This window comes from Lissotriton helveticus, chromosome 3_1 (assembly GCF_964261635.1).
Source record: "Lissotriton helveticus chromosome 3_1, aLisHel1.1, whole genome shotgun sequence".
Classification (NCBI taxonomy): Eukaryota; Metazoa; Chordata; class Amphibia; order Caudata; family Salamandridae; genus Lissotriton; species Lissotriton helveticus.
In genome coordinates this window covers 756132803-756159769 of record NC_136061.1, presented here as the reverse complement: position 1 = coordinate 756159769, position 26967 = coordinate 756132803, and the positions used below count along the sequence as shown (strand labels likewise).

General features: G+C 44.6%; 1 protein-coding gene across 2 annotated transcripts in view; it reads right to left on the bottom strand.

Annotated features, from left to right (window-relative positions):
• The window catches only part of LYVE1 (lymphatic vessel endothelial hyaluronan receptor 1), a 141377-nt gene that overhangs the window by 104152 nt on the left and 10258 nt on the right, over positions 1-26967 (bottom strand). For both annotated transcript variants that reach the window (XM_078680947.1, XM_078680948.1), the window contains exons 2-3: positions 3695-3866; positions 3474-3613 (exon numbers count right to left, since the gene is read on the bottom strand). In XM_078680947.1, the coding sequence (XP_078537073.1) occupies positions 3474-3613; positions 3695-3866 (312 nt within the window). The remainder of the gene's footprint in view (positions 1-3473; positions 3614-3694; positions 3867-26967) is intronic.

Below are 26967 nucleotides of genomic sequence, written 5' to 3'. Positions count from 1 at the left end.
CTTGGAGACAGAAGATTCATTTGAGGAGTATCCCACGGGACATGCCAACCAGCAGCTGGAGTGCTGCTGTAGGCCTCAAGCAATGGGGGATAACCAGGTGAGGTGTCCGGCTGACTAACTCCGTAGCTGACACTGAGGCCATGAAGGGGCAGCCACAGCATGAAAAACAGGCCCCAGGCAAAGGGTGGACAAGAAGTCTGGGGTGACCCTCCCCAACAGAGCGCAGGGCAAGGAGTAATACTCTCATCAAGTTGAGTTGCAACCCCTAGCATCCAAGAACCCAGAAGCAGTGCCAGCACGAAGTGCGAGCCAGCAGGACTCCCACATTGGTTGCACAAAATAAACAGGCTGTCTGGTTAGGAAGTGGAGCAACGTCCCAAGACACATTATAGTGGTGGAGGCTAACTGAGGAGGTGAGCCAGACAATCAGGCACACATCGACAGAATAAATGGCCACACAAGAAAGGTCCCTCTCTGTGAGGGAGTAGCAAGTAAGCAATACCCCATAACCTGCTGAAAAATTGCTCTGAGGCTCTTTCCGAAGCTGGAACGCATCCCAAATTTCAGTCAACTTGAAATGGGCCTCTCAGAATGGTCATACACCCAAACCTCTGGTATAGCAGAGGCACTGCCTCTGTCATACTATCATTATATGGACTGCGCAATTTTGAGTTCTCAGCCTTTGCAGCCAGGGTTATCTACTGAAGTGGCTTCTGTCAGTATGGTGGAAGCCATTTTTCTGGGTCATAGAGACTCAGTAATGGCTGCTGCCCATCCTGAGCTCCCTCCTGTCTTTACCCTTTGACAAGCCCCATTCTCAAGTCCTTTGTTATTTTCCTGCAGTACTCCTACGTTATTTTGTTTTTTGTGTTCAAAATAGTTTGTTAATTTTACAATAAATAAACAATGACAATACAAAAAATAGCACTATGAAAAGTACCCAATGAGAATACATAGATATAAAGAACAACAATTCAATTTAAACAGGTACAATATAATAGAATATCAGTATTGCTAACAATTAAAAGGGAAGGAGAAGAAACAGGTATAAATATGCTACTAATAATCATCAAAATAGCGCTACTAACAATTAGAGACTAAAGCAGTTATAATATCAAAAATAAGTAGAGAAAGATATATTTTAAGAATATTAATAATAATCAATAGGTTTCCAAAAGAAATGATAAGAATTACAATTATGATTAATACCATTCAAAGATAAATGGGCTACTCTTCTAGTAAAAATAACCCACGACCACCAAACATGAACAGATAATAATTAGGGCTCCCGGTTTTATGGTATTATTTTTTGGGGCATTTCCTTCTGTATTTATCCGTGTTTATTTTTGTCTGCTTCATCTGTATTTATCCATATTTATTATGGTTTTTGTGAAAAAATATTGCTGAAACTGGTATATTTTCACAATGATTTGAAGTGCCTGCCTTGTTTCAGTAATATGAACACCCGCAGAAGATAAATCAATGCACTTATATGAAAATATGCACATTTCAGTATCAGCATTATGCATATCTACTGCTCTTTAAGCCTCTTTACTAAAATTCCTTTTTTTAACTCCCTTACTTATCAATCCACACAGTCACCGGCCTGGCAGTCATGCCAAAGTGTATTTAGAATCACTCAAAAAGCACCCTATTTCCGTTTTTTTCCACATTTAAAAATAAATACAGACAAGGATATAAATGGTTTTCTGTCTGTATTTATCTGTAAAAATAAGTAAAAATGGAAAACAGGGAGCCTTAATAGTAATGAAACATCTTTCCAACATGTTGTAATGGATTTTAAAACGGCTGATAACAAAAAATTGAAAAGTTTACCTTCTAAGTCAGGAAGTTTTTAAGAAAGAACAACAGATTGACAAATTAACAATTTAAATGAAAAATCTTAATGGATATTAAGTGTTTTTTTTATAACATCCCAAACTTTTGTCCAAAATTTAGAAACAGAAGGACAACCAAAAAGCAAATGTTTTAACGAACCAGTATGTAAAGTACCGTGCCAACAATTTGAAGTCGGAAGAAGTTTAGCTTAAAACAATCGCAATGGAGACTTCTTAATGTTAATACCAACAATATCATTACATTTCCTAATGGAAACAAGCAAAGGTTCAATAATAAGAAGAAATAGGAGCGGAGAGAGTGGACAAAGTACTCCCCTGTTCTTGATTCTCCATTACTGCTCTGTGTATGTGTGTTTGAGGTGGGTCCTATAAATGATCCTGGACCCACATATAAATGTTCCAGACACACCTGGGGATTCATTTACAAGAAACTGACGCATCAACATGCATGCGTCAGTTTCCTTGAACCTGCGCCAAATGTTCTTGCCACACCATGGTTGCGCCATATTTACGATACAGGGCTCCACGGCACAAGGATTAACAGATGCATCAGAAATTCTGACATATCTGTTGGCACAAAAGTGACACATTGCTGGAGTTAGTTGTAAAACTCCAGCAATGCGCCAGAATACATAGGTGAGTCCCATCGTAAAAGCCCTGTGTCATTCCTTACACCTGGTCTGAGCAAGTGTAAGGATTTTGATGCAGTGAAGTCATAGAGAGATGCAGTGAAATGTTGTAAATTTCACTGTGCCAGTTCTACATGGCTTTTTTTGCGTGGGAACGCCTACCCTGCTTACATTATACCTGGGGCAGGTATAATGTGGCGCCAGGCTCTACAAACTGACGCCTTGGACCCGATATGTCAGTTTGTAGATATGGCGCTGTGTGGTGCACTGATTGCCACGCCACTGTGGCAAAAAATAATGATGCAGTGGCTGCGCAAGGGCCTTGTAAATGAGGCTCCCGGAGTTTTGTCCCTGCCCATAAGGCACAGTTCTCAGATTTTTGTGCAAGACTAGAAGAGAGGTCACTTAATCAGCCCGGCGCGGTAGCAGGAAGCATTTTTGGTGTTGAGTGGTGGTTGTTGGACAGGCGCAATTTTCAGCTGTTCCCAGAAGTCCTGCCTGTGAGGGACAACCCTTCCACTAGAGTGCAGCTCCGAGGTCAGAATTTCAAATTTCACCCACCCTTATTTCAGTGGCTGCTCGCAGAGGGAGTGCTGTGGGGCACTGGGGTGGAGGGAGGGGCAGGGTGAGAGTAGCGGACTCGGACATACGATGGACAGGAGAAAAGTTATTAATTAAATAAATAAAAATATTTAACTTGCGGTCGCTGCATCGCCGAGTTGGTGATGCAGCGAGCGCAAGGTAAATAGTTTTATATATTTATTTAATTACTTACTTTACTCCTGTCTGTCGTATGTCCGAGTCCACTACCCCCCACCCTGCCCCTCTCCCGCCCCACCCTACTGCCCCGCAGCACTCCCTCTGTGAGCCTCCACCGCCCTCATTTATTTTTATGAGGCAACAAATCATGTATGTGCCTATAAGACAAATGTTTATATTAGCTGCAGGGAATAGCCTTCTAGAACAAGTCTTTACATTTTCTTACCTGATGCATTAAAACAATAAGCGTTGAAGGCCTTTGATAGGCTCACAGACCACATCACAGCTCCTATCTTGCTCTGTCCGCATTTCTCGTTTGCATGAATTCGAGAAATGACTCCAAAGCCGTCTGCCACCCATCCAAAACTGCAAAAAACACAACCCCACATTATGATGTAAATTGCATTCTAAAACCATAGACTACAAATTAAACGTAAAGGAGAGTACCTGCAAGTTTCAAAACCATGGGTGTTGGCCTCCTCTATGTGACTTTTATTTGCCAGAATGAATCCCAATTGTTCGCAGACACTTGCTGCTGTGGCATAGTCAAAGCGGTATCCGCCATCTTTAGGCTTCACCAAGGTGACCCCCTTAATTCGGCACTCTTCAAAGGATAGATCTGAAAACGAATTGGCAAGTTCACAGATAAGATTTACAAACAATAACTTTACAAGACTGCTTTTTCAAGCGCCAAAAAAGTCAGGCAAGCCTGTGATGGTTTTGGCTCCTATTCTATGTATTAGATTGTGGTTCTTAAAAACAAACACGGTCGCCCACTGTTGATAACTGCAATTTGTGCTTCTGTGCTTTCTCAAGGCTAGTTTCTGTTTGAATGAGTGATGAGTAGTACTTTGACGATAAATACTACAACACGCCCCTTTCAGGCCTGGCCTTTACCGTCAACAGGAGTTCTAGTCTGGTTTCAGGTTAGGTACCCGCATATTTCCTCTTCTGAGATAGGAGCACCACGCAAAAAAGTAAATAGTTCACTAAGCGCATGGCAGAGACTTGACCAGTTACTTATGTCGATGATTGCAAGGGGTCAATCAATCAATCAATCAAACAAGGTTTATAGAGCACAACTACTGACCCGTGAGGGTCTTGAGATGCTGAAGGGGGGAGTGAATAAGGCTTTGGTGTCGCAAATATTCCTACAGGGCATGTCATAAAATAACAACAAATTTCATTTAGAAAGGTAAAAAAGCCTGCATTTATTCATTGTAACATAAACACACACAACATTAATGCAGTTCTTAATGCTATTGCTATAAAACACTGCTTTGCATGAACAGCGGGCAGATTCAGCAAATCCCCTCATCACAAATTTCTCACAGATACTAAAATAGATTGGATCATCTATCTGGATTTACATAGCCTCAGATGGTAGGATTCAAAGATCTATGCAAAGTGTGCTTTCTTACTTTACTCATACTTGTCTACAATAATCGCTGCAGATAGTAGGCCTTGCCAGTAAACCACAGTAGTATGTATGCTGGATTATTTAATTAATTTTTTTACACTTGGGAATCATTTTTCCTTAAAAGACGTCACTTGCCCACTATCAATAATGGAGTTTTTGGGGCACTTTCTCATTCTATTTTCAAACTAACTGCAAGTTTGTCAACAAAAAAAAATGAACAAATAAAGGTGGCTAGGGGACCCGATTGTCGCACAAAACAAGTGCGTCGTTTTATCATTTACAATACAATGAACAAGAGTTGCCCACCTTAAATAATGGTTTACCACCAGTTTAAACCATAAATAATCAAACGTTTTAAACACACATCTGAGAGTCAACTATCAGAGCGAGTAATAAGTTACAAGCTAAAAACTGAAGATGACTTGAGAGGTGTTATTCTTGAATTGTTCATTCCTTTATTCAATTTTTGTTCTGCATAATGAAAATCGAATAAAGGAATGAATAATTCAAGAATAGCACCTCTCGATTCATCTTTTTGCAAACAATATTTTGCCTGTAACGTATTACCCGCTCTGATAGTAGAATCGCAGATGTGTGTTAAAATCGTTTGTCAACAATACATTTTGTTATGAGCGTTCCCAAAGTTATGACTTTGAGAAATTTCTCCAACATTCTCAATGTCTACTTCCACGGGAATATATACTTTCTCACTTGTTCCTATGATAATTTCATAAAGCTGTTGGAATTTTACAGAGTTGCATATGGAGTTTTCAGGTGAAAGAAACTGCAGATTCTCATTCAGTGAATCAGTAATTGGGAGTCTCTCCCATACGTTTCCCTTTTTGTGGTCTTGAAAGTCTTCATGGACATCAATCCACAAAATTGCCAGGCGTAGCGGAGGTGACATCATACATCCTTCGACCTCAATGACATCACAAGAACTGACATCATATGCAATGAGAGTGGTGACTAGTTGACAAATAAAGCCATCCACTGGATTAGATAGTGAGGGGTTGTCGATCGCTGATCAGGGAGGACATCTTGGCTGCACGAAGGATTTCTCTCCTTGATCAACCTTTTGATAGTATTGAACTTACTATGAAGAGTGTTGATCTTGTCGAGAATCTCTTCACATCGGAATTCCGCACTAGTGGCCCAGAGAATTCTAGAATACAATTTAGGCGCTCCCCTAATGTCTATGACGCTGAGGTCTGTCAGAGACTTTGGAGACTGCAGGGCTCCTCAAGCCTTGAGTCCAATAATTGACTAAATCTTATAGGCCTGCCAGGGGCTTTAATAAAAGGTCCTACTGTATCCTCCAGTCAGGGACCTGAGGAGAGGCTATCGTCTACCACTATCAATAATATGGCCCTGCCAATAGATGACGATGGGGGATCTGCTTTGGCAATTACACCAATGGTGAAACAACCTACGCCCCAGACCTTAGTTCTTAGTTACCCTGAAAGTTTTGTAAATCTACCCACAGTATGTAGAATAAGGACATTCAAGCGATTAAAATAATCACCAATGACTATTTATCAATTGTGTTATTTAATATCTATGTCAGGGGCACAAGGGGAAAAAGATCAAGAGTTATAGCGGCTCTGGAAGAGCTCCTTGATACACTACCTGACTTTTCTAAGGTAATAATTTCGGGTGATTTTACTACAACATTTGAACCCCTTACCGTAGAAGATGCCAACTGGATTGAGGTAGATGACAGGAACTGGGATGTTCCACCGTTTGAGTTGCAGCCTATTAGGAAATGGACCGATGTGGCTATCCAATTAAACAGCATTTGTATGGAACAAGGCCTAAGGGCTTTGAATGGGCGCACCAAATCAGACAGGGTAGGAGCAAATACGTTCAACAATGGGCACTTTGTGAGCAGAATTGATTATGTTTTCATAAGCTTAAGTCTGTGGTATTTGGTGGAGGATATGAAGGTCACTGATAGGTTGGAAAGTGACCATAACCCGCTTTGTTGTTCCCTGTTTCTCATTTGCCATACTTCAGACGTACATATAATGGACAGGAATCACATTTGGTGAGGTTGTCCCAACGAATGATCTAAGGAGACTTAAGTGGGTACAGGTAAAAGAAGCCCCAACTTTGCTAGATAATATAGCACAGAGCCTGGAACTCGCTACTAAAGATCTCAAGGCTTGTGTATCTCAGATGGGAGATCATGATAGAACAGTGAGCACTCATACTGCTTTTTTAAATATTTTACGCTCATACTTTGAGAAGAAGGGAAAGAAGCCCAAGGCACCTGCCCAGAAAGAGGGTCACTGGTACAATGATGAATGCCGGGCGGCACGTTTGGCCCTTGGGAAAGCCATTAGAGGGGGCGTCCCAACAAAGGTCCGGAAAATGAGAACATTTTATAAGGCTATGCAAGTAATGGCCAAGAAAGCCTGGGATGTTAAAAGGTGGCAGGATTTGAAGGACGCATGCGCCTCAAAAGATCCAAAGCAGTTTTGGAACATTTATAAATGGTCTACCGGGGGTCAAGCTGAGCGCCCCCAAAATCATGTCTCAGTAACAGCCTGGGTTAATCACTTTAAGCCCCAATATGCTTCTACCCCTTTAGTGGGGGAAGTCGCACTTACAAATTTGATGTATTCGGGCGAAACCTTTACCATGAGGGAAGTTGTGTCAGCATTGAACTCAATCTTACCGGGGAAAGCACCTGGGCCCGACGGGATCCCGGGCGATATTTTTTTACATGACAAACCAAGTTGGAGCCGATATATTCTCCTGCTATCTAATGCGATTGCACAAGGGGCCCCGATTCCCAGTCTTGGAAAAGTGCAGAAATCATCCCTGTCTATAAAAAAGGCGATAAAGCATGCCCGGAGAACTATAGACCTATTAGCCTAATCGACTGCTTTCAGAAAATAATTGGTAGGATGGTGTTAAATAGATTACAGGGGTGTATTGAGGAGTCCGGAGTTCTATCTCCATTGCAAGCTAGATTCCGAGCAGCCACAAGCTCCATCGACCAGGTTTTCAGATTTACTTTAATTTACTGGAAGTTTGTAACTTTAGGCAAATGTTGTCTCTATGCCGCCTTTGTAGATCTCAGAGCGGCATTTGATTTAGTCCCCGCTGGAAATTATGGCTAGTTTTGAAACAGCTTGGGCTTCCCCTGGATCTTTTAACTTTGATCCGAAGGCTCCATGAAGATAATAATGCCCAAATTAGATGGGGGGGGGGTCACGGGGAAGTCACTGAATCGTTCCCGGTGGAACGCGGCGTGAGACAGGGATGTGTGATGGCCCCTACGCTATTCTCGCTATATATTAGCGGGATAGCTGATTGTATGAGTGCAATATCAACTGATGCCCCTACACTAGCTGGAGAAAAGTCCCTATTTTGATGTTTGACGACGACACGTTGATCCTCTCCAAGACCCCGAGTGGGCTTCAAAAGGCACTAAAAATCTTTGAGGATTTTTGTTGCCAGAGGGGCTTGGAGGTCAACTGTGTCCAAGACAAAGCTAATGGCGTTTAACGCCCGTAAGGAAAATATGAGGGGTTTTAATATGAAAGATGGACCTCTAGAATTAGTAAATGAGTTCACCTATTTAAGAGTGAACTTTCAAGGAAGTATGAAGTGGGATCGCCAAATTGATTTAGCCTCACTTAAACTCAGACAGATCTCGGGGGCTCTCTGTCTGGAGCATAATCTTTCTCATTTCAAGCCTATTAGCCCAGCCCTTGAAATTTATAATCTGAAAGCTGTTAGTTCAGCATTATATGGTTCGGAAGTTTAGGGTTGTGAGAACCTTTTAGCTCTTACTATTTCTGAAAACAGGTTTCTAAGAAATATTACTGGACTTCCCCAGAGTACCCCTATGTGTCCGTTGTTAATGGATCTGGGAAAGAAACCTATTGCAGCAGTAGCTAAATTGCATCCCCTGCTGTATTGGAGGAGACTATGGTCTACACCTGAACTTGCTGGCTATGTGCAGGGCTTCTTAGACATAATTAGGGCTGAAACATTACATCGCATCAAATGGTTATGGGTAGTCCTAAACCTTTTAGGAGAGCTAGGTTTGAATGCATTGTGGACTGATCCTGTAAACTCAATTTTTCCATCAAAGGCCGTGCTGAAGACTAAATACTGGGATCTGTTTCAAGAAAAAAATGCAAGGCAACAAGTGTCTACATCCCTTACCAGCCGGTTTCTGGATCATAAAGTCACTCCGAGGTTGGAATCCTACTGGAATGATATTACCAAACCCACAGGCCGCAAGTTGTACTTTCAGTACAGGGTGGGTACGCTCCCAGTGAGATATTTTACGATGAAATGGTCAATCCAACCTTCAACTAGGTGCCCGGGGTGTAGAGCCAACAACGAGTTCACGGCTCATATTCTTTTTGTTTGTGATGCCTATGCCGGGCCTGGCTGATACCAATCTGTAGGCTCCTGGGCACAAGGGTGGCTGCGGAAGCTGAACGCATTTTGCGTACTGATACCTCACTACCCATTGCATTGGCCATGGCGAAGTTTCTAGGCTGGGTATGGATTTTGAGGGCTTGCTTAATTGCTCAGAGTCTTTGATATCAAAAATAGAACAACTTTCTCATAATGCTGTATTTACACATATTCTAATGTTCTATCTTTTTAAACCTGCTGTTTTAACAATTTTATTGCCTGTGTTTTTACTCAAGGGGATGTGCATACTTTTTATATTGTGATACATTACTTTTAAACTGTGATTTTGCTGTATTCGCTGATTTGCACATTGCTTTTATGATTGTAAAAGTCGAATAAAGCTTTATGAAATCGACATCATAAGACCTTTGACCATGGTATGACAATGACTCTTTTTCCTGAATTGTAGTGAGTGACATATGTGAGTCTGACATCTTATAGAGTGGTTTGCGGGGTGCATGAGATTCTCTCCCCTGACAAAATAGTGAAAGAAATGTGCTGTACAGGTGCTTGTTAAAGCACAATTTTCATAAAAATGTGCTAAAAAGCCATTCGCCCAAAAAAGACACTAATCAAATATCCTTTCTCTTCATGGTATGCAAAACTAATGAATTTTGACAGTCCCATTAGGTGACCTCATTATGTTTTTAAAATGTCCTATGGGTGCACTTGTATGTCAAAAACTACCTCCATTGCCAGGGCCAGAATTTTGTCAAGGGTGCCGCTTTTGCCTAAACATTAAATACAATGTGCCAGATTTTGGGGATTAAGGATGCCCATGTACTATGGAAGATCCTTGTGCCAGAAATGACATCTAGCATATCGAAGACAGCAGTTGTCATGACTGTTCCCTAACATATGCAATGGTTGTCCTCTCTTATTCCAAATATTTCCTCCAGTATGCCAGTGCCAGCATTTTTCCACAGTTGCCCCATGCCATTATTTACCTCCAGGGCCAGTGCCAGCATTTTGCTGTGGGTTTCCCATATGCAAATATTATCTCCATTATGCCAGTACCAGCATTTTGCATAGGTGGCTCTATAAGTCACGAAGCATGCCAGGTACAACAGTAGACATGCATGCATAACAACACGTTCTCACTCATACTCACTTGCATTCACTTATTCACACTCATTACCCCTAGGTCCCTCTAGTCCTCGTCCCCCTCATAACCATTGAGATAGTACCATCTCGCACATAGAAAAAAGAACGAGGAATGCTGGACCTACCCCTCTCCCTTCCTCTGGGAGTACATAAGCGTACAGGTCCCAGCATTCCTCCTGTTCTTTTTTCTGTCTCTGCCTGTCAGAGAGAGAACGTTGCTGGAGTTTCATGCTACTGTCTGTGCTGGATTTACTCATGTGGATGTTGCCGGGCAAGTGTCCTCGTGTCTTCTGGTTCCTCACCCTCCCTGCTGGGCTTGTGGGGTGTGGTTCGGGCCCCGTTTACTGCGTGGAGTTGCTGGGGTCTTCGCCCGCCCCTCCTGGTTTGCCGGGCTTTGCCGGGGGGGGAGGGGGAGGGGAGGGGGGGCATGGCGTTTTCGGCCGACAGAAGACGGGTTGCTTGGTTCCGCCTTCCGGGTCGTATTGCCTGTCTTTCGGGATCGGCGAGGCAGAAGTCAGGCGTTCCGAGGTGGGCTCCTTTGCTTTGGGAGGATTTAGGGGCCCGCGCGGGTGAGTACCGCATAGCGGTTGTGAATGCGGTCATTTCTCCTGCCAGTGTGTTGGTTACTGTCATTTTGGGAGCGTTCCTCATTTGTTTTGCTGATCCGGGTCTTTGTTTCCTTGTTGCCTGAGTTGCTGTAGTCCGGTCGATATGGGGAAACATGCGAGAAAGAGCCGCCATCGGGAACGCTCCTCTTCCTCTGATTCCTCCTCCTCCCCTTCTCCTGCCAGGTCTCGGCGTCGCAGGGAGTGCGGTGATGCCAGGCTTAAGCGCCTCATCAGAGAGACTCTTTGCGAAATGGGAGGTGATGGTGCTCAGTCTAAAAGCACAGGTCTTGTGTCTTCTGGTTCCTCTCAAGGCGAGGCTGAGTGGTTGGGAGACTCTGAATACAAGGGAAAATACATTGACATGGACATGTTGGCTGGGCTGCTGAAGCATGTCAAATCTAACATGGGGTTTCCGGATGATGAGGCTCCAAGTACGTCTGGTGGTCCCTTGTTACGCCAGTTTCAGAGCTCTGCCACTTTTGATGTGCCTTTTCATCCTTTCATTAAAGATGTTCTGCAGCGGGAGTGGGTGGATCCCAATAGGATCTTGCTACCTCGTTTGGCTAAACTGTACCCTTTGCAGGATATGGCTGCGGAATTACCGGACTCCATTCCTATTGATTCCTTTGTGGCCAGTCTGGTGGGTCGCACTTCCTTGGCGGAGGATGCGGTGCTGAAGGACCCTGTGGATAAGAAGGTTGATTCCTCCCTCAAGAAGGTGTATTCTGGTTCTCATTTGGCTTTAAGGGCTGGCATTTATGGGACTTATGTTTCGCAGCCCTTGCTTTCGGATCTCAAGTCCCTGTACCAGTTGATGGATGATGCTACTGACTGTTCAAGTCTTCTGGAGCACATTGAGCGGCAAGTGGAGTTCCTCTCGGATGTGTCCTTTGATGTGGTGCAGTCCTCTGCCCTTTCCAGTGGGACATGTGTGGCTGCGAGTCGCAATCTTGTATTGCGGGATTAGAAGACAGACTCTGCCCAGAAGTCTTGCTCTTTGCGCCTACCTTTCAAGGCGACAATGATGTTTGGGGAGCACTTGGAGGATAACTTGCATAAGTTGTTTCAGGAGAAGAAGCATTCTTCTTTTAAGCAGGCCTCTGCTGTTTCTGTTTCCTCTAAACCCAAACCCTTTTTCCGTCCTTCCTCTCATAGGCAGTTTTCTGGGGATCGGGGACGTTTTTCCTCTCGTCGTGGATGGGATAGGAAGGCTATGTCCCCTCCTCCCAAACCTCGTTCCTGACTGTATGGCTGGGGCTCACAGATCATGCGCTTCCTGCCGGCCTCGGTGCAGTCCTGTTCAGATGCTTGGGTGTTGGACATCATTCGCATGGGTCATGTGATAGAATTCTCCTGTCCTCCTCCGGACTAGTGGGTTTGTCCGACTGCCTGGCCGTCATGTCTGTCCAAGAGGTCCGAGCTGTCTCTGGGGATCAATGCTTATCTTCGGAGGGGTGCGATTCAGGAGGTTCCGCCTCTAGAACTAGGGCTGGGGTTTTACTCTCGGATTTTGCTGGTTCCCAAAGTGACGGGGGATTTCACCTGGTCCTGGATTTGAAGGACCTGCACAAGTGGGTAGTTTGTCTGCCTTTTTGCATGGAGACTCTTCAGCGGGTGATTCCATTGGTGCCTCCAGGCCATTTCATGTGCACCCTCAATCATCAGGATGCTTACTACCATGTCCCGATTCATCCCCGGTCCCGTTGCTTCCTGCGGTTTTGTGTTCAGGCGCGTCACTTTCAGTTTCAGGTCCTGCCGTTCGGCCTGAGGTCTTCTCCACGGGTATTTAGCAAGGTTGTGGCTCTGGTGGTGGCTGTTTTTCATCTTCGGGGGCTCTTGGTGTACCCTTGCCTCGACGACTGGTTGATCCATGCTCCGTCTCGGTCCCTGTTGTTTGAGGCTCAGGGGGTGGTGTGTTCTGTGTTGAGGGATCATGGGTTTCTTCTGAATCTGCCCTAGTGTCAGCTATTGCCCTCCAAGGACTTGACTTTCATTGGGGCCTGGTTTCGGACCGATCTCGGCAGAGTGTTCCTGCCCGTACCTCGGGTCTTGACGTTGGTGTCTCTCTTTCAGCGGTTCTTGCAGGGGTGTTCCTTTCCAGTTCGCCTCTGGTTGCACCTTCTGGGTCTCATGGCGGCGACGGTATTTACTGTGGCCTGACAATTTTACCTCTGTCCTCTCTAGTTGTACGTACCTTCTATCTCGTTGGGATCCTGTGTCTCGCAAACTGGATTGTCTTCTTCCTGTGTCCCCTTTTGTCCTCCCTGCCCTTCTTTGGTGCACGGTGTCGGATCATCTGTCACAGGGTCTGCCTCTGCAGCCATCTCCCCCGGTCGTCCTGACCACGGATGCCAGTTCTTTTGGGTGGTGTGCGCCATTGGGTTCCCTATCCCTTCAGGGTCGTTGGTCCCTTCCGGAGAGTCGTTGTTCGTCCAATTGGAGGGAACTGTCGGCTGTGTTCCAGGCTGGGATGGGGTTTCGGGTTCGGTTGCTAGGTCACCATGTTGTGGTGAGGTCGGACACCACGGTGACAGTTGCTTACCTGAATCATCAGGGGGGGGGGGTTTGCTCCTCCTCCCTGAACGCAAAGGGGATCCCCCTGTTCTGTTGGGCGGAGAGGCATCTGTTGTCTCTGTCGGCAGTTCATATTCGGGGTGTGGACAAAGGGTTGACGGATGCCCTCAGCCGTTGTTTCCCATCCTCTCTGGAGTTGTCTCTGACTCCAGTGGCTTTTCGGCTTGTGTGCAGGAGGTTTGGTCTTCCTTTTCTTGACCTCTTTGCTTCCCGGCTCAATGCCCAGCTGCCCCGGTTCTGCTCCCGGGGTCCTCAGGAGGTTTGCTGGGGGGTGGATGACCTGACCATTTGCTGGCCGTCCAGGCTTCTCGGGGAGAATCGGGTGGTGGTAGTTGTGATTCCGTTTTGGCCTCGGAGGTCTAGGTTTCCGACTCTGCGGTTGTTGGCTGTGCAGGGTCCCTGGTTTCTTCCTCTGTCTCCTTCCCCCCTGCGGTCTGCTCCGTCACTGTCTCTTCTGAGGTTGCATCTGTCAGTGTGGAGGTTGAGAGGAAGGGTTGGCGTTGGAGGGATTTCCTTGAGCATTTAGCGATGGCTCTTCGGGGCTCCCGTCGCCCATCTACGCTCAAATCGTATGACCGTCATTGGGGTAATTTTTGTCGTTGGTATGTGGCTCTGGATTTGTCCCCTTTGGTGTGCTCTTTGCAGGTGGTGCTGCAGTTCCTTTGGGAAGGTTTTGAGGAAGGTTTGGCTGTTTCTACTTTGAGGGCTCAGTGGGCTGCAGTTCGGGCTTTTCGTTCCCCTTAGGGGAATTTGTCTGATGTTGAGGATCTGGTTTTGCGTCTCCTTCGGAGTTTTTCTCTGACTCGTCCGGTGGTGCGCCATTCCTTTCCTTTGTGGGATCTGCCTTTGGTTCTCCGGGCTTTGGTGTCCCCTCTGTTTAAGCCTCTGTCGTAAGTGGACATTACGTTTGTGACTCTCAAGGTGGTCTTTCTTGTGGCTATAACTTCTGCCTGTGGCCTGGGGGAATGGGGGACCTTGATGGCCCGGGAGTCTCTTTTGTCCTTTTCCGAGGATGGGGTGGTTCTCTGTTTGGATTCTGCTTTTGTTCCAAAAGTTTCCTCCCAGTTTCATCGGTCTCAGGAGTTGGTGTTGCCTGCCTTGGGTTCTGCTCTGGCCTCTCCAGGGGATCCTCCTTGGTCTTTGTTGGATGTGTGCAGGGCGTTGCGTATCTACTTGGAGCACACTGCGGGTTTTCGGAAGTTTGACTCCCTTCTTGTTTCTTTTGGTGTTTCTTCTCGTGGGGGGAAGGTTCTTCTGCCTCCATTGGTTGCTGGCTGAAGCTGGTCATTGCTTTGGCTTACTCTCTTTCTGGGTCTCCTCCTCCTGCGGGGGTTCAGGGGAGGTCTACCCGTGGGATGGCTGCTTCCTGGGCAGAGGTTGGTGGTGTCCTTCTTTCTGAAATCTGTAGAGCAGCCACTTGGGCATCGTCTAATACCTTTATTCGGCATTATTGCCTTCAGAATTTGTTGGGGGATGATGTTAATTTTGGTTTGGGTGTGCTGAATGCTGTGTGCTCCTGAATTTCTTGTGTTTATTGTTCAATAAATCCCTGACCTTTTTGCATTTCCGTTGGTTCTGGTGGTTTATTGTGGATGAATGCCGGCTTTTGCTTGGGTATTCTCAATGGTTATGAAGGGGACGAGGACTAGAGGGACCTGGGGGTAATGTCCTATTACTTACCGGTAATCTTTATTACTCCTGGTCCCGTTGTCCTCGTCCCCTTCATGGCTTCCCTCCCTGGCTTGCCGGCGTTCACTGGGCTTGGTATTGTCAAGAGGAATGCTGGGACCTGTACGCTTATGTACTCCCAGAGGGAGGGGTAGGTCCAGCATTCCTTCATTCTTTTTTCTTTCTGCGAGATGGGACTATCTTAATGATTATGAAGGGGACGAGGACAACGGTAAGTAATAGGACATCACAACTCTTATTCAGTCTTGCTCACTCATTTGCACATACTTGCACTCATTCTTTTTAACTCAGTCTCTTGCACTCACTCTTACCGTGGTTCACTGATTAGCACTCTTTCACTCACTCTTACTCTGACTCACGTATACTTTTTCACTCACTTAATTTCACTCACACATTCTCACATAAAAACATACATGCTCATGCATACAAATACTCTCGCACACAAACTTACTCTCACCCACATGCACGCACACAACTTACATTTAAAAGCTTTATATTTTACTTTTTATGTTACTTACCTAAGATGCCAATGAAGGTTCTGTTCCAGATCTTGCTGCTCAACTTTTTATTGCACTAATAGTGAATGATAGACTATTATTCATTATCAATTTAATAATCAATTAGCAGCAAACAAGGAGGTTGGGGCCTGACGGTAATAAGGCAGCCGCGGCCCTTGGAGGGAGTTACGGTGGGGCTGGAAGGAGGGGCGGGGGAGGGGGAGGGTGGGAGATGCTAAAACCCAGAATATGGATAATTGGAGGTAAGTAAACAATTTAATAAATAAAACTAATTTCGTAGCACGCCCATGCGATGCAGTACATGAATTTGCAGTGGCGGAACTAAATTATAGCATGGAATTATAGAGAGTATTGAAAGTGGGTACAGCCTGAAACGAAAGTATGTTTATATCAGACATTAATTTAGATTTTTAAAGAGTAAGGAAAAAAAGACACAGGCTGATAAGCATATCTTGTATGTAGCTGTATATATTTATTTACATAGGAATGTAGTGTTTTAAGAAGCGTTATTTACGCAATATGATTTTTATGTATTGGCTATTTTAACAACTCCAGTACATATAGAAGTTTTTACATGTGGGAGGTATAGGTATTGAACTTAAATGGTTTCTTTTAATTTATGGTCGCTTTATAAGTAAATAATGTATTAATGAAATGTTTTATTTATTGATGTTTTCCAGTATAAAGGCACGATGCTGTTAGGCATTGCTGCTGGGTATATGTAACTGAAAGTGATATTGTTTATACCAGCATATTTTTACAATAATTGGGACATTAAAATGCCAGCATGTTTTTAGAGCGATTTTCGTCTTTTCCTGCCTTGAATGGTGATGCTGTGTGGAAAAAAAAACAATCACTTCCAACCTATACTAGAAAAGGCAGGGCATCCACCAGTGTCACCCAGGGGCTGAGACACGGTTTTCCGATGGTGCAGCCAGCTGATACCTGCTACTGGAAAACTAGTGGATCCACACCTCTAAACGGGACAGGAGATAAGCCGTTTGGTCGGAGCAGGAACTCTGCCTAGCTGTAATGACCTCCTTAATAACAGGAAACAAATTGTGATTATGACCCTTCCTTTGCACACCACTTATCTTCTTTACTGTTCCTCATTATCCTACGGTAAGTCTCCCTGCTCACATACAGGTATGATAAAGCACCCAATTACAGGACCTCAAACACCATCTTTAGGTCTTAGCTAGATGGCACTAGCGCTGTCTCTCCGAGACATGTGGTATATACTTTGTGAGCTTCTGCCTGCCCATAGGCTTCCCATTTGCTGGCTCCATCGTTTCTCCCATATTCCTTCTCCCCATTTGTCCATGGCATGCATGCGTTACGCCTCTTCCTGTGTTTAGCCCTCCCCAAGAGCATGGACAAATTACTAAAACCCATCCACATTACATAGAGAGCTTATAAGTTTAACAGAGTGGAGGCATTATAGCAAACATTACTGAGGTTTTATTACTTATAAACATATGTGTGGGTGGGATGAAATTTACAATACTGGCTAAGCTATTCAAAACCCCAGTCATGTCCCATGAAGGAAGTGTACTCCTAATCATGTTGAAAGATGACACTTTATGGCATAAAGATGCAATGCTTTATTAGCACAGAGTGGCAACATTTTTTATTAGATTCACTATGTCATTCTTAATCAATCTGGTCTGGGTTTCCAGTTGCAAGCATGGCGGGTGACACCTTTTGAATGGTTAATGGAGCCAATGCTCTAGAATATCCTGGAGGTGAATTGGCTGTCCTGAAGGTTAACACCTTTTCCAGAGGATTATAGTGGCTGCCTCTCATGATTAGTTTCACTGTGAATTTCCGCACCACATGACATCTACAATGTGGGAAGGCTGCATCCGTCACTACTACACATTCTCCTGCACTGATATAGCAGTTACCACTCTGTATGCATTTCAGTACCAAGGATTCATAAATGTGTCCTCTCCAATTTTGTAAACAGTTGATAAACATCCACGGCCTAAACAAAGTACTAGCCTTGAAGAGCAATGTGTAATGGTTGCAGTGTAAAGATTGACCATCACCAATCTATCTCATCTTCTGTTGAACATAAATTGTATTCTCTTTCACTGAAATCTGGCAAAGAGACATATTTCAGCTATCTAATGTCCTCTGAATCCAATAAACCATGGCAGCTCTTAAACTCCCTCAATCATTTACTGGCCTGAGCTACACAAAGCATGTGTTACTTCTTCTCTGTGTTTTTTTTTATTTCAGTGGTAACTGGTCACAAAAACACATGCACACACACACACACACACCCACATGCACACACACACAAACTCACACTACTCACACCCATACATACAAAAGCATGTACACACACACACACACACAATATTCAAAAGCACATACACCCATTTACAGCACACACACGATAATGCACATACTTTCATACATGCACACTTGCAGACACCAAATGTTACAAAAAAAAAGAAAAACTTATCAGGCAGTTGTGGTAATCTCGAGTGCCTAGAGGGAAGCCTCAGAAATTCCCGTAGATTTGGGGCTGCAGCCTTCTCTCCTTTGCTTATGGGAGGAGGCAATAGGCCCTTACTTGTAACATAGTGAGATAGGGTCAGTGAGAGTTGCTGACACCACACACTCTGTGATGAGGTGTCACTGATGGAGATTCAGTCCAGGACACTTCAGTGCTTAAAACCGAAGCACTCAGGTCTGAATCTATCAGTGAAACTCTCCCTTATGCTTTGCCAGGCTGAGAAGGTCATGCCTACAGGGCTGTGAAAGTCTTTGCATGTGAACGTTCAGCTCAGGCAGCCAGCACCTACACATTTAGTGCATGCACAGTGCCTGGCTGCCTGATCTGAACATGAAGAGTTTCACTCAGGCTGACCTTTGTGTCGAACTTATCTGTTTAACCCTTTGACTCTTCACTTCTAGTTTCATAATCTACTCACTCTTGTTCTCTTACATGGCTATGCTCTATAAAATATTTTTCTTAATGAAAGTTATGTTATGTGTATTTATGCAGCACACTAGCACCCGCAAGGGTATCCTGAGGCTGAGCAGGTGAGTGTGCCTAGCCCTGCATATGGTACTTTGGTTAATTGAAAAGCCAGATCTTCAGCTTCTTGCACAATTCTAGAAGTGAGGAGGAGGCTCTAATGTTGAGTGGGAGGCCATTCCACGACTTTAGAGTAATGTAAGAAAATGTCCTACATCCTGATCTTGGTCTGCAAACCTGTCTGGGCGGGTGGTGGAAGGAGATTTGGCTGTTCAGGTAGGTGGGGTCTAAGTTGTGTAGTGCCTTGAATGTGTGTGTGTGTGATGTTTAAGATGAGCAAATGTGTGTATGGGGAGCCAGTGGAGCTCTCTGAGTTGTGGTGTGATGTGAGTTTTGTGACTGAGTTCTGGATGGCTTGTGGTTTCTAGTGAGTTGATTGGTGATCCTGGTTCAGAGGATTGCCAGCTTGCTGGTGTCTAGGGTGTGAGTGCCAGTTTGCTAGTGTTGCTTCAGAGCCATTTGAAGATCTTACTCAGCATCTTCAGGGTGTGGAAGCAGGATCCAGTGATGGCACTGACTTGTGAGGTCATGTCCCGTTTTCTGTTAATGATTATTCTGAGGTCCCAGGATGGTTGCTGGGTGTTGGTGTGGCTCTGAGTTCAGCCTGGCACAACTCGGAGTGCCATGGTGAGGTGTTCTTGCTGAAGATCACTACTTCTGAATTGTTTGTGCTGAGGTTGATATAATTGTCTTTCATCCAAATAGTGACTTTGGTCATGCAGGCGGTGAACTTTTTTCTTGTGTTGGGAATCTTGTCCAAGATGGAGAGTATGAGTTGTGTGTCGTTGGCCTAGGAGAGGGTGTTGATGTCGTATGTGCGGATGATGTTGGACAGAGGAATCATGTATGCATTGAAGAGGGCGAGACTGAACGATGAACCTTGAGACACCCTGCAGATAACTTTACTGGCTTCCAAGGAGTAAGGTGTCAGGCTGACAGAGTGTGTTCTATCCGTTAAGAAGGAGAAAGTCTGGCAGAGAGTTGTTCCGTTGATGCCAATCTTGTGCAAGCACCTGATGATGATGGGGCTGGAGACCACATTAAATGCTACAGAGAAGTCCAGGAGAATGACAGCTGCCATATCTCTTCTGTCAAGGGTCATGCAGATGTCGGCTGTGGAGTCAATGACTGTTTCTGTACTGTGGTTGGGCCTGAATCCAGACTGAGTGGCAGTGAGGAGTTTGTGGTTGCTAAGGTGGTCGGTGCGACATCGGTCGGTTCGTTTCACTAAGACCTTTGCTGTGCATGGTAGGAGAGAGATGGGTCTGTATTTGAAGTGGATTGTTTCTTGAACAGGACCTTGATGGTGACATATTTCTAGGTGTCAAGGAACGTGGCTCAGTTGATTGAGGCATTGACCATAGGTGTTCGTGCTTTGCTAATGGTAAGAGTATTTTGGTGAAGGCATGGTGGGGGCAAGTGTCAGATGGGGATTCATTGTAGCATGGATTTCGACAGGGGTGATGGCAAGCAAGAGGTTAAGCTTCGTTCTTTGCCTTTGATGGGAAGTTGAATTGTGATGGTGTCCGGTTGAGGATCGAAATATATGAAGGTGATAAAAATACAGAAAAATTCTGAAAGCTTGTTGCAAAGGTGTTGTGAAGGGGTGAAGTTGCTGGAGTCAGAAGAAGGTGCAGTGAAATCTTTGATGATGGTGAAGGTTTCCTTACTGCTGTTAGTGCCTGCATGAATGCAATCTTCAAGAGTTGTGTGCTTAATGTTCAGTATCTGCTGGTGGCAGGGTTTTAGGGCTGATTTGAACATCTCTTTATCTGTGGTGTCTTGTCTTGTTCTCCATTTGTGCAACACCTGTTTTAAGTGGTGTTTCATCAGCCTGAGATCCTCTGTGAACCAACTAGCCTGTGGTTCAACTCTTGCTTTTGCGTGGCACTTGAGAGGATCCAGGATGTCAGTGCGTGCGGTGATGTAGCTGATGAGGTTCTTGATGGCTTTTAGCAAGTTGTCTGTGTGTTCGGGCTGGTGCATGGAGAGGGTGGAAGCCCAATCCTCTTCTGTCATACTTTTCCAGCTGTGGCAAGCGGTTCCAGGGGTGGTAGGTCTGTTGTGGTGTGGGATGGGTATGCTGAAACTTATGAGGGTGTTGTTTGTCCAGGGCACAGTGCTGACTTGCTCAGTATGATTTTGTTGACGGAGGAGAAAATTGGGCTCAATAGGTGTCCGGCTTTGTGGGTGGGTTCAGTAGTTTGCTGGGTGAGACCATGGTTTCCAAGGTTTTCTAGAAGGGCCATAGAATTTGGGTCAGTGTGGTCTTCTAGGTGAAAGTTAAGGTCTTCGACAAGGATGAAGGTGCTAGCGTTGATGGTGAGGGGTGTGACAAAGTCCATGATGTCACTGCTGAAATTGGTGCGGAATCCTGGTAGTCTGTATATGAGGTGCCACCCAGGGAGAAATTGGCTGTGATGCATATCTTGATCGGAGGTGTTCCATGTACTTAGGGGGTGTCTGTGTAGGTGGTGCAGCCAAGGATATCTATGAAGCACCTCTGGCTTAGGCTGACAGTGTTGCCTGGTGATCTTTTAGACGGCAGGCATGGCTGTAGCGATGTCTGGCGCAGAGGATGGGCCTGGAAATGTTTTTGTGAGGAAGAGCAATTCTGTAATGTGGTCATTTACAAGTCACTGACGCATCTGCATTAATGCATCCGTTTCCTTGTGCCTGCATCAAATGTCATTGCGACACCATGGTCGCACTGTATTTACAAGGCAGGGCTCCATGGCGCAAGGATTAACAGATGCAACAGGAATTCTGACACATCTGTTTTCCTCAAAAATGACACATTGCTGGAGTTGATCATAAAACTGAACCAACTCCAGCAATGTGTCACAACACATAGGCGAGTCCCATTGTAAAAGCTCTGTGTCATTCCTTATTCCTGGTCTGAGCAGGATTTTGATGCAGTGAAGTCGTAGAGTGATGCAGTGAAATTATGTAAATTTCACTGCACCAGTTCTATGTGGCTTTTGTGCATGGGAACATCTGCACTGCATACATTGTAAATGGCACAAGTATATTTTGACACAGGGCTCTACAAACTGATGCATTGGACCCAATGCATCTGCATCAGTTTGTAAATATGACGCAGTGTGGCACACTGATTGCGCGGTCCCTGCAAAAAAAGTGATGCAGTGGCAGCACAAGGGGCTTGTAAATGTAAATGTCTCTGTGATATATTTGGTGAGCGAGCAGCTGTTGAGCAGCATGCTTGTAAGTATGGCATGTTGTGTGGGTGGTGGTTAATCTTTGCAACCATGAGCGGGGGGCTGGTTTGTGTGAGCGAGTGGGTGCTTGGTGCTATTGATGCAGAAGTGTTGTGTGTGGGAGAGTGCATGAAAACTTGCAGTAGGCACATGTAAATGTGCCATCCGTGTTGTATGGTGTGGCAGCGGTGAGTAATGACCGGGATTGAGAGCACGAGGAGCGCAGCAGGCTAGTGGTAGGTAGGCAGAGAACCAGGGTTCCTGGTGCTCGGTTTGGTCCAGGCGCTGACGGGTGCCGGCGGGCTTGCCTTTAGAACGTCAGCTGCACACCCACTGCATGCATCTACTGCATGTCTGCACTGCGGCCGGCAATAAGTAGGTCCTGGGAGGGGGAGGCTCTCAGGGTGTTGCGGACAGGAAACCAGTGATGTCACTTTCTGTGCCCATTGGATGATAGAAAATCCAGTGCTGTCGCTTCTTGTGCGAATGGGTGTTGGGAAATGAAGTCCTCTTCCTTGGCTTCTTTAAATGGTTTTGGCAAGAAATCAGAGTTGGCACTTCCTGTGCAGATGAATGAGGGGAAGTCCAGTGATGTCCCTTTCTGTGCACATGGATGATGGGAAATCCAGTGATGTCATTTCTAAAGCAGATAGAAGATGTTAAATGAAGTCCTTTTCTTTAGCTTTTTCTTTAAAATATGGTTCTGGCAGGAAATCAGAGATGTAAATTCGTGTGCAGATGGATGTTTGGAAATCCAGCGATGGCACTTCCTCTGCATCTGGGTGATAGGATATCGGTCACCCATGAATTAAACTCTTCTTAAGTGATTTCAAATCAGCACATGATTTTTCACTGCTGAAAACCCTGAGCCTGGGTAATATTTTTCCTCTGCTGATTGGCCAATCTCATGTATTCTTATTGTATCTAAAATAGTGAAAACCATAGTTTTTCCACAATTATCTGTTACTAAAAACAGAATTTGCTGCTTAAATTCTTTCTGACACTAATTATCATGCTTGACCATAGCTCCTTTCATCCATTCCTACACTTCTTTATATTTCTGCTGTTTTAAATAGGGAACTAGAAATATTCGGCGATTTTTTTTTAAGTCATCCAAGATGTTCTCTTGATAATGATACACAGGCACCAATTCACAAAGATTTTTATGTGACTTTCTCTTGTAGTACTCCTAAATTCAAGGAGTAAGCCACGAACACTCCTAACTTACACCTGACATTTATGAGTAAGCTTGGAGTTCTGCAAGAGTAAGTAACTCCTACACACACTTTTGAGAATCGGGTCCATAGACTTTATTGTCCTTTTGGTGTGATCTCATATTTCTGTCTGTCTCTCCGTTTATGGATCTTGGATGTGTGATCATCCCTAGTAAGGGAACGATTTATATGAACTCCATAGCAATGGCAACTTCGTTCTCTCCCTGCCATTATAATATCCCACCAGCTGTACTTAAATTTGGGCAGACCAGAGTTTGACAATGGTGGAGACTATTCTGTCTCTGCCATAGTCAAATGTCTCAGATGGCCTGATGGAGTAATGGCCTTTGGATGTTTATCTGTATGTCCGCCCACCTAATTTAAATGGGTGAACATATAGCCATTTTTCAATGCTTGTCACTGCTGGGAAAAACCAGACTGTAAGCGGCACTGAAAAGTGCTCAATGCCCCCCTCACCCTGGGAGTTTCTCCCATTGCGAAGGGGGCATTGCTTTTTTTATTTTCAAAAAGAAAATCCCGCTTTGTGAATTACTTTTTTAATACAAAATAAAATTGTAAGTGTAACAGACAGCTCCATCATGTTGACAAAGCCATCTATGAGACTTACATTGCATTTACAGGAACCTCTGTGACAGCGGTTCCTGCTATGCCTGAAATGTCCGCAGGGTCTTTAAAAATGCCAATAAAGTACACTCTTAAAATACTTTCAGCTTATTTAATGAGTGAACTCATAGTCATGATATGGACGACACTAACCCATTGAAAATCCCAAAGGCACAATAACATCATCACCTATTACAGTGTTTTCCTAAATGTTCTAGAACCACAACGTTTGACAAACGTTTGCGATCCACCTAGCTTTAATGGACACGAGGTGGGCAATTTTTTTATCTAACAAAGCATCATGTGGTAGCGCATTGTTATTAGTAGACAGCACATTTTCCATTGAAATTGTCAATACATTTTTACAGTCAGGCAGTTTTATAGATGCAACTATTTTGCTCACCAATGATATTGTGTGTGAATTGGGTTTTTGGTGACTATTTATTAATTGTGCATCATCAAGTAAATTGTCTTGATTTGTTTTGATCCACCTAAAATCTTTGTTTCCATCAAACTTCAGAATTACAAAAAAATGTGCTTCATTCTGCTTTCCTAAGTGCTGAATGTGTACAGTTCATTTACAGGGATTTTTAGTTTTTTTGTTGTTAGGAAAAATTACTCTCCAGCTTTCCTTTTACACTTCCTAAACCCCTGCATGGCTGTCACATAATTCACTTTATTTTTCTTTCTCTGACTGCAAATAAGCAGCAGAAAACATAGCCTGACATTTAACCTCTGCCTTTGAACTACATAAAATGTGCCATGATAAATCCAGAATTTAAAGGCATCTTATTTCATTGCTTGGACTGTGTTAACCCACAAAAAAAATCAGCTTGCGACTCACTAGTGGGTCACGACCTATAGTTTGGGAAATACTGACCATTATAACATAAAATATTCAGGCAATCTTCACAGAGTGAAAATAGGCCCAAGTAAACTGTGAAAAGGTTCCTACGCAATTCACGAATATTCCTACAGAATGTATAAGCGCACTGTTGTGTCCATCTTAATTATAAGTGAATTAAAAAATAAATCGTATTTGACAGTACATGAGCTGAAACCACCTAATTTTGTGTGTCATGAATTCACTACCATTTGAGGAGGAGGTTTTCCAAGATATAAATTACCCTTTCCATATTCAGAATATGATTAATTGAATTTATTTTAATTGAATTACACACATTTCTAAAGCGCGTAGCTACTCACATTGAGTGTTCCGGCGCCATTTGGTATGCCCAAAGGAGTGAGAACCTGGGATAGAAGCCATTGTTCCTTGCTAATATCAAAATTAAAATGTCTTCAATTCCCTTTTAAATTTTGCTACTTTGGGTATCCGTCTGAGGTAATCTGGGAGTTTATTCCACAGATTCGCTGCTTTAACCGTGGAGGTAGCTCCTCCCATCCACTGTTTCAAAAAATGCGGAGAGACAATAACATCAGTTGAGCTCGACTGCAGCAATCTCCCTGGGCAATAAGCCTTAATGCGATCCTGTCCCTAGGTCCCTTATTGTAAAAGGCTTGATGCGTTAGGGCTTTATACCTAATTCGCTGACGAACTGGCAGCCAGTGAAGTTTAGCTCGATACGCTGAAACCGACGTGCATTTCGAAATTTACTTTCAATTGTAAAACTTTATACAGAAATGCAAATGAGAATGGATTTGCAATCGTTATTGGTTTGTATTGGTTCAAAAAGCAGTTTAAATTATTCAGTATTTACTTTTGGAATACATTTTGAATACCTTCGGCCAGGGACTGCTTATGAGCAAGCCACTCGGGTGTGACAGCAAAGCTCTTTGGGTTAAGGTTAGCACTGTAGGGGCCAAGGATTGGCCCATGATCTCCACCACCAGCGGCACAGGGGCGACTGCGTGCAGGGTGCCAAGAAGACGTCGGGACCCTGTGGTTTCCAATGGAGACCTTTGGTTCGACAAAGATGCTACAGGCTTGGGCAGGGAGACTTCCTGAAGGCGCCCACCAGCTGGAGAGGTAAGTTGGGTTCTTGAGCAATGCCTGTACCCCATTGGTTGGACCACCCAAGGCCTTAGGGAGTCGGGTGCAGGGGTGTCTTTTGGCATCTGTTTTCTTTATCAGCTCCAGTCGCGGTCAGGGGACCCTTCAGGTTGAGGCTGCAGGGGTCGGCTTGAGGGAATTAAGGCATATGCGCGGTCTAGTTGCTGCTGCTGCAGGGCAGAAGGGTAGGACGCAGGAATCGGAAGGAAAGGGACAAGGTGGAGAGGTAAGTCAGGTTTTGAGGTAGTGGGGGTAGTTTATAGGGGTTGTGGGGTAGTTTTCAGGGCTGGGAGGGAGTCAGGGTAGTTTACAGGGCTACGGGGTTCAGGAGTTTTAGGGCTCAGGGCAGGGGATGGCGGTGGGGGTAAATTATTTTGGTTGGGGTAGTTTTGGGGGTGGAGGGTCGGGGTAGTTTTCAGAGTTGGGGTCATGATTTTTAGGGCTCAGGGCAGAGGACAGGGAAGGGGCAGTTTTAAGGCTGAGAGGGCAGTTAGGCTGGGCCGGGTAGGTGGGGTTAGGTTTTAGAGGGTGGGGTCTTGTTTTAGGACTCAGGGAGGGGGGTGGGGTCGGAGTAGTTTTTAGGGGGCTGAGTTGTAGGGCTCAGGGTAGGGGGCAGGATAGGGGAAGTTCAGGTCTAAGGGGCATTTGAACTGGGGTAGGGAGGAGGTAGGGCTTTTAGGCTTAGGGTGTTTTAGGGTTTAGGTTAGAGGGGCAGGAGTGTGATCTTTACCACACATATCCATTTACCAAACATGTCTTTACCTCAAAATTGCGGGGTAAAGTCATGCGTGGTAAAGCCATGCATGGTAAAGACGTGGTTGAGTTTAGACCTCGTAGTTAAGGCATGTGTTGTTGAGGCATGCATGTTTCCATTACACAACCCTCTGAAGCCTTTGTCTAGGTCTGATCTGTGTTTTGGGATCAGGTCCAGAGTGTTTTTCCTTCATAAAAAAAGATTCTTCCGCTGAGACCACAATTGCAGAAGAAGACTGAGATCTACATTTTAATACCATGCCCTGCCTACAACTGGCGCATCGTAAGGAGGACACCATATTCATTAATTTCACATGATAACATTTGGCAAAATGCATGGAAGCTTAGTGACACATGATTTAGAATCCAATTATGTGCAAGCTTCTAATAAAACTAAAATGTGAGTGTATATATTCTTAGACTTCATAAAAATGCTACCATGAAGTGAGGAGAGTAACAGCAGGGTCAAGAATGGTTTGTATTAAAACAAAA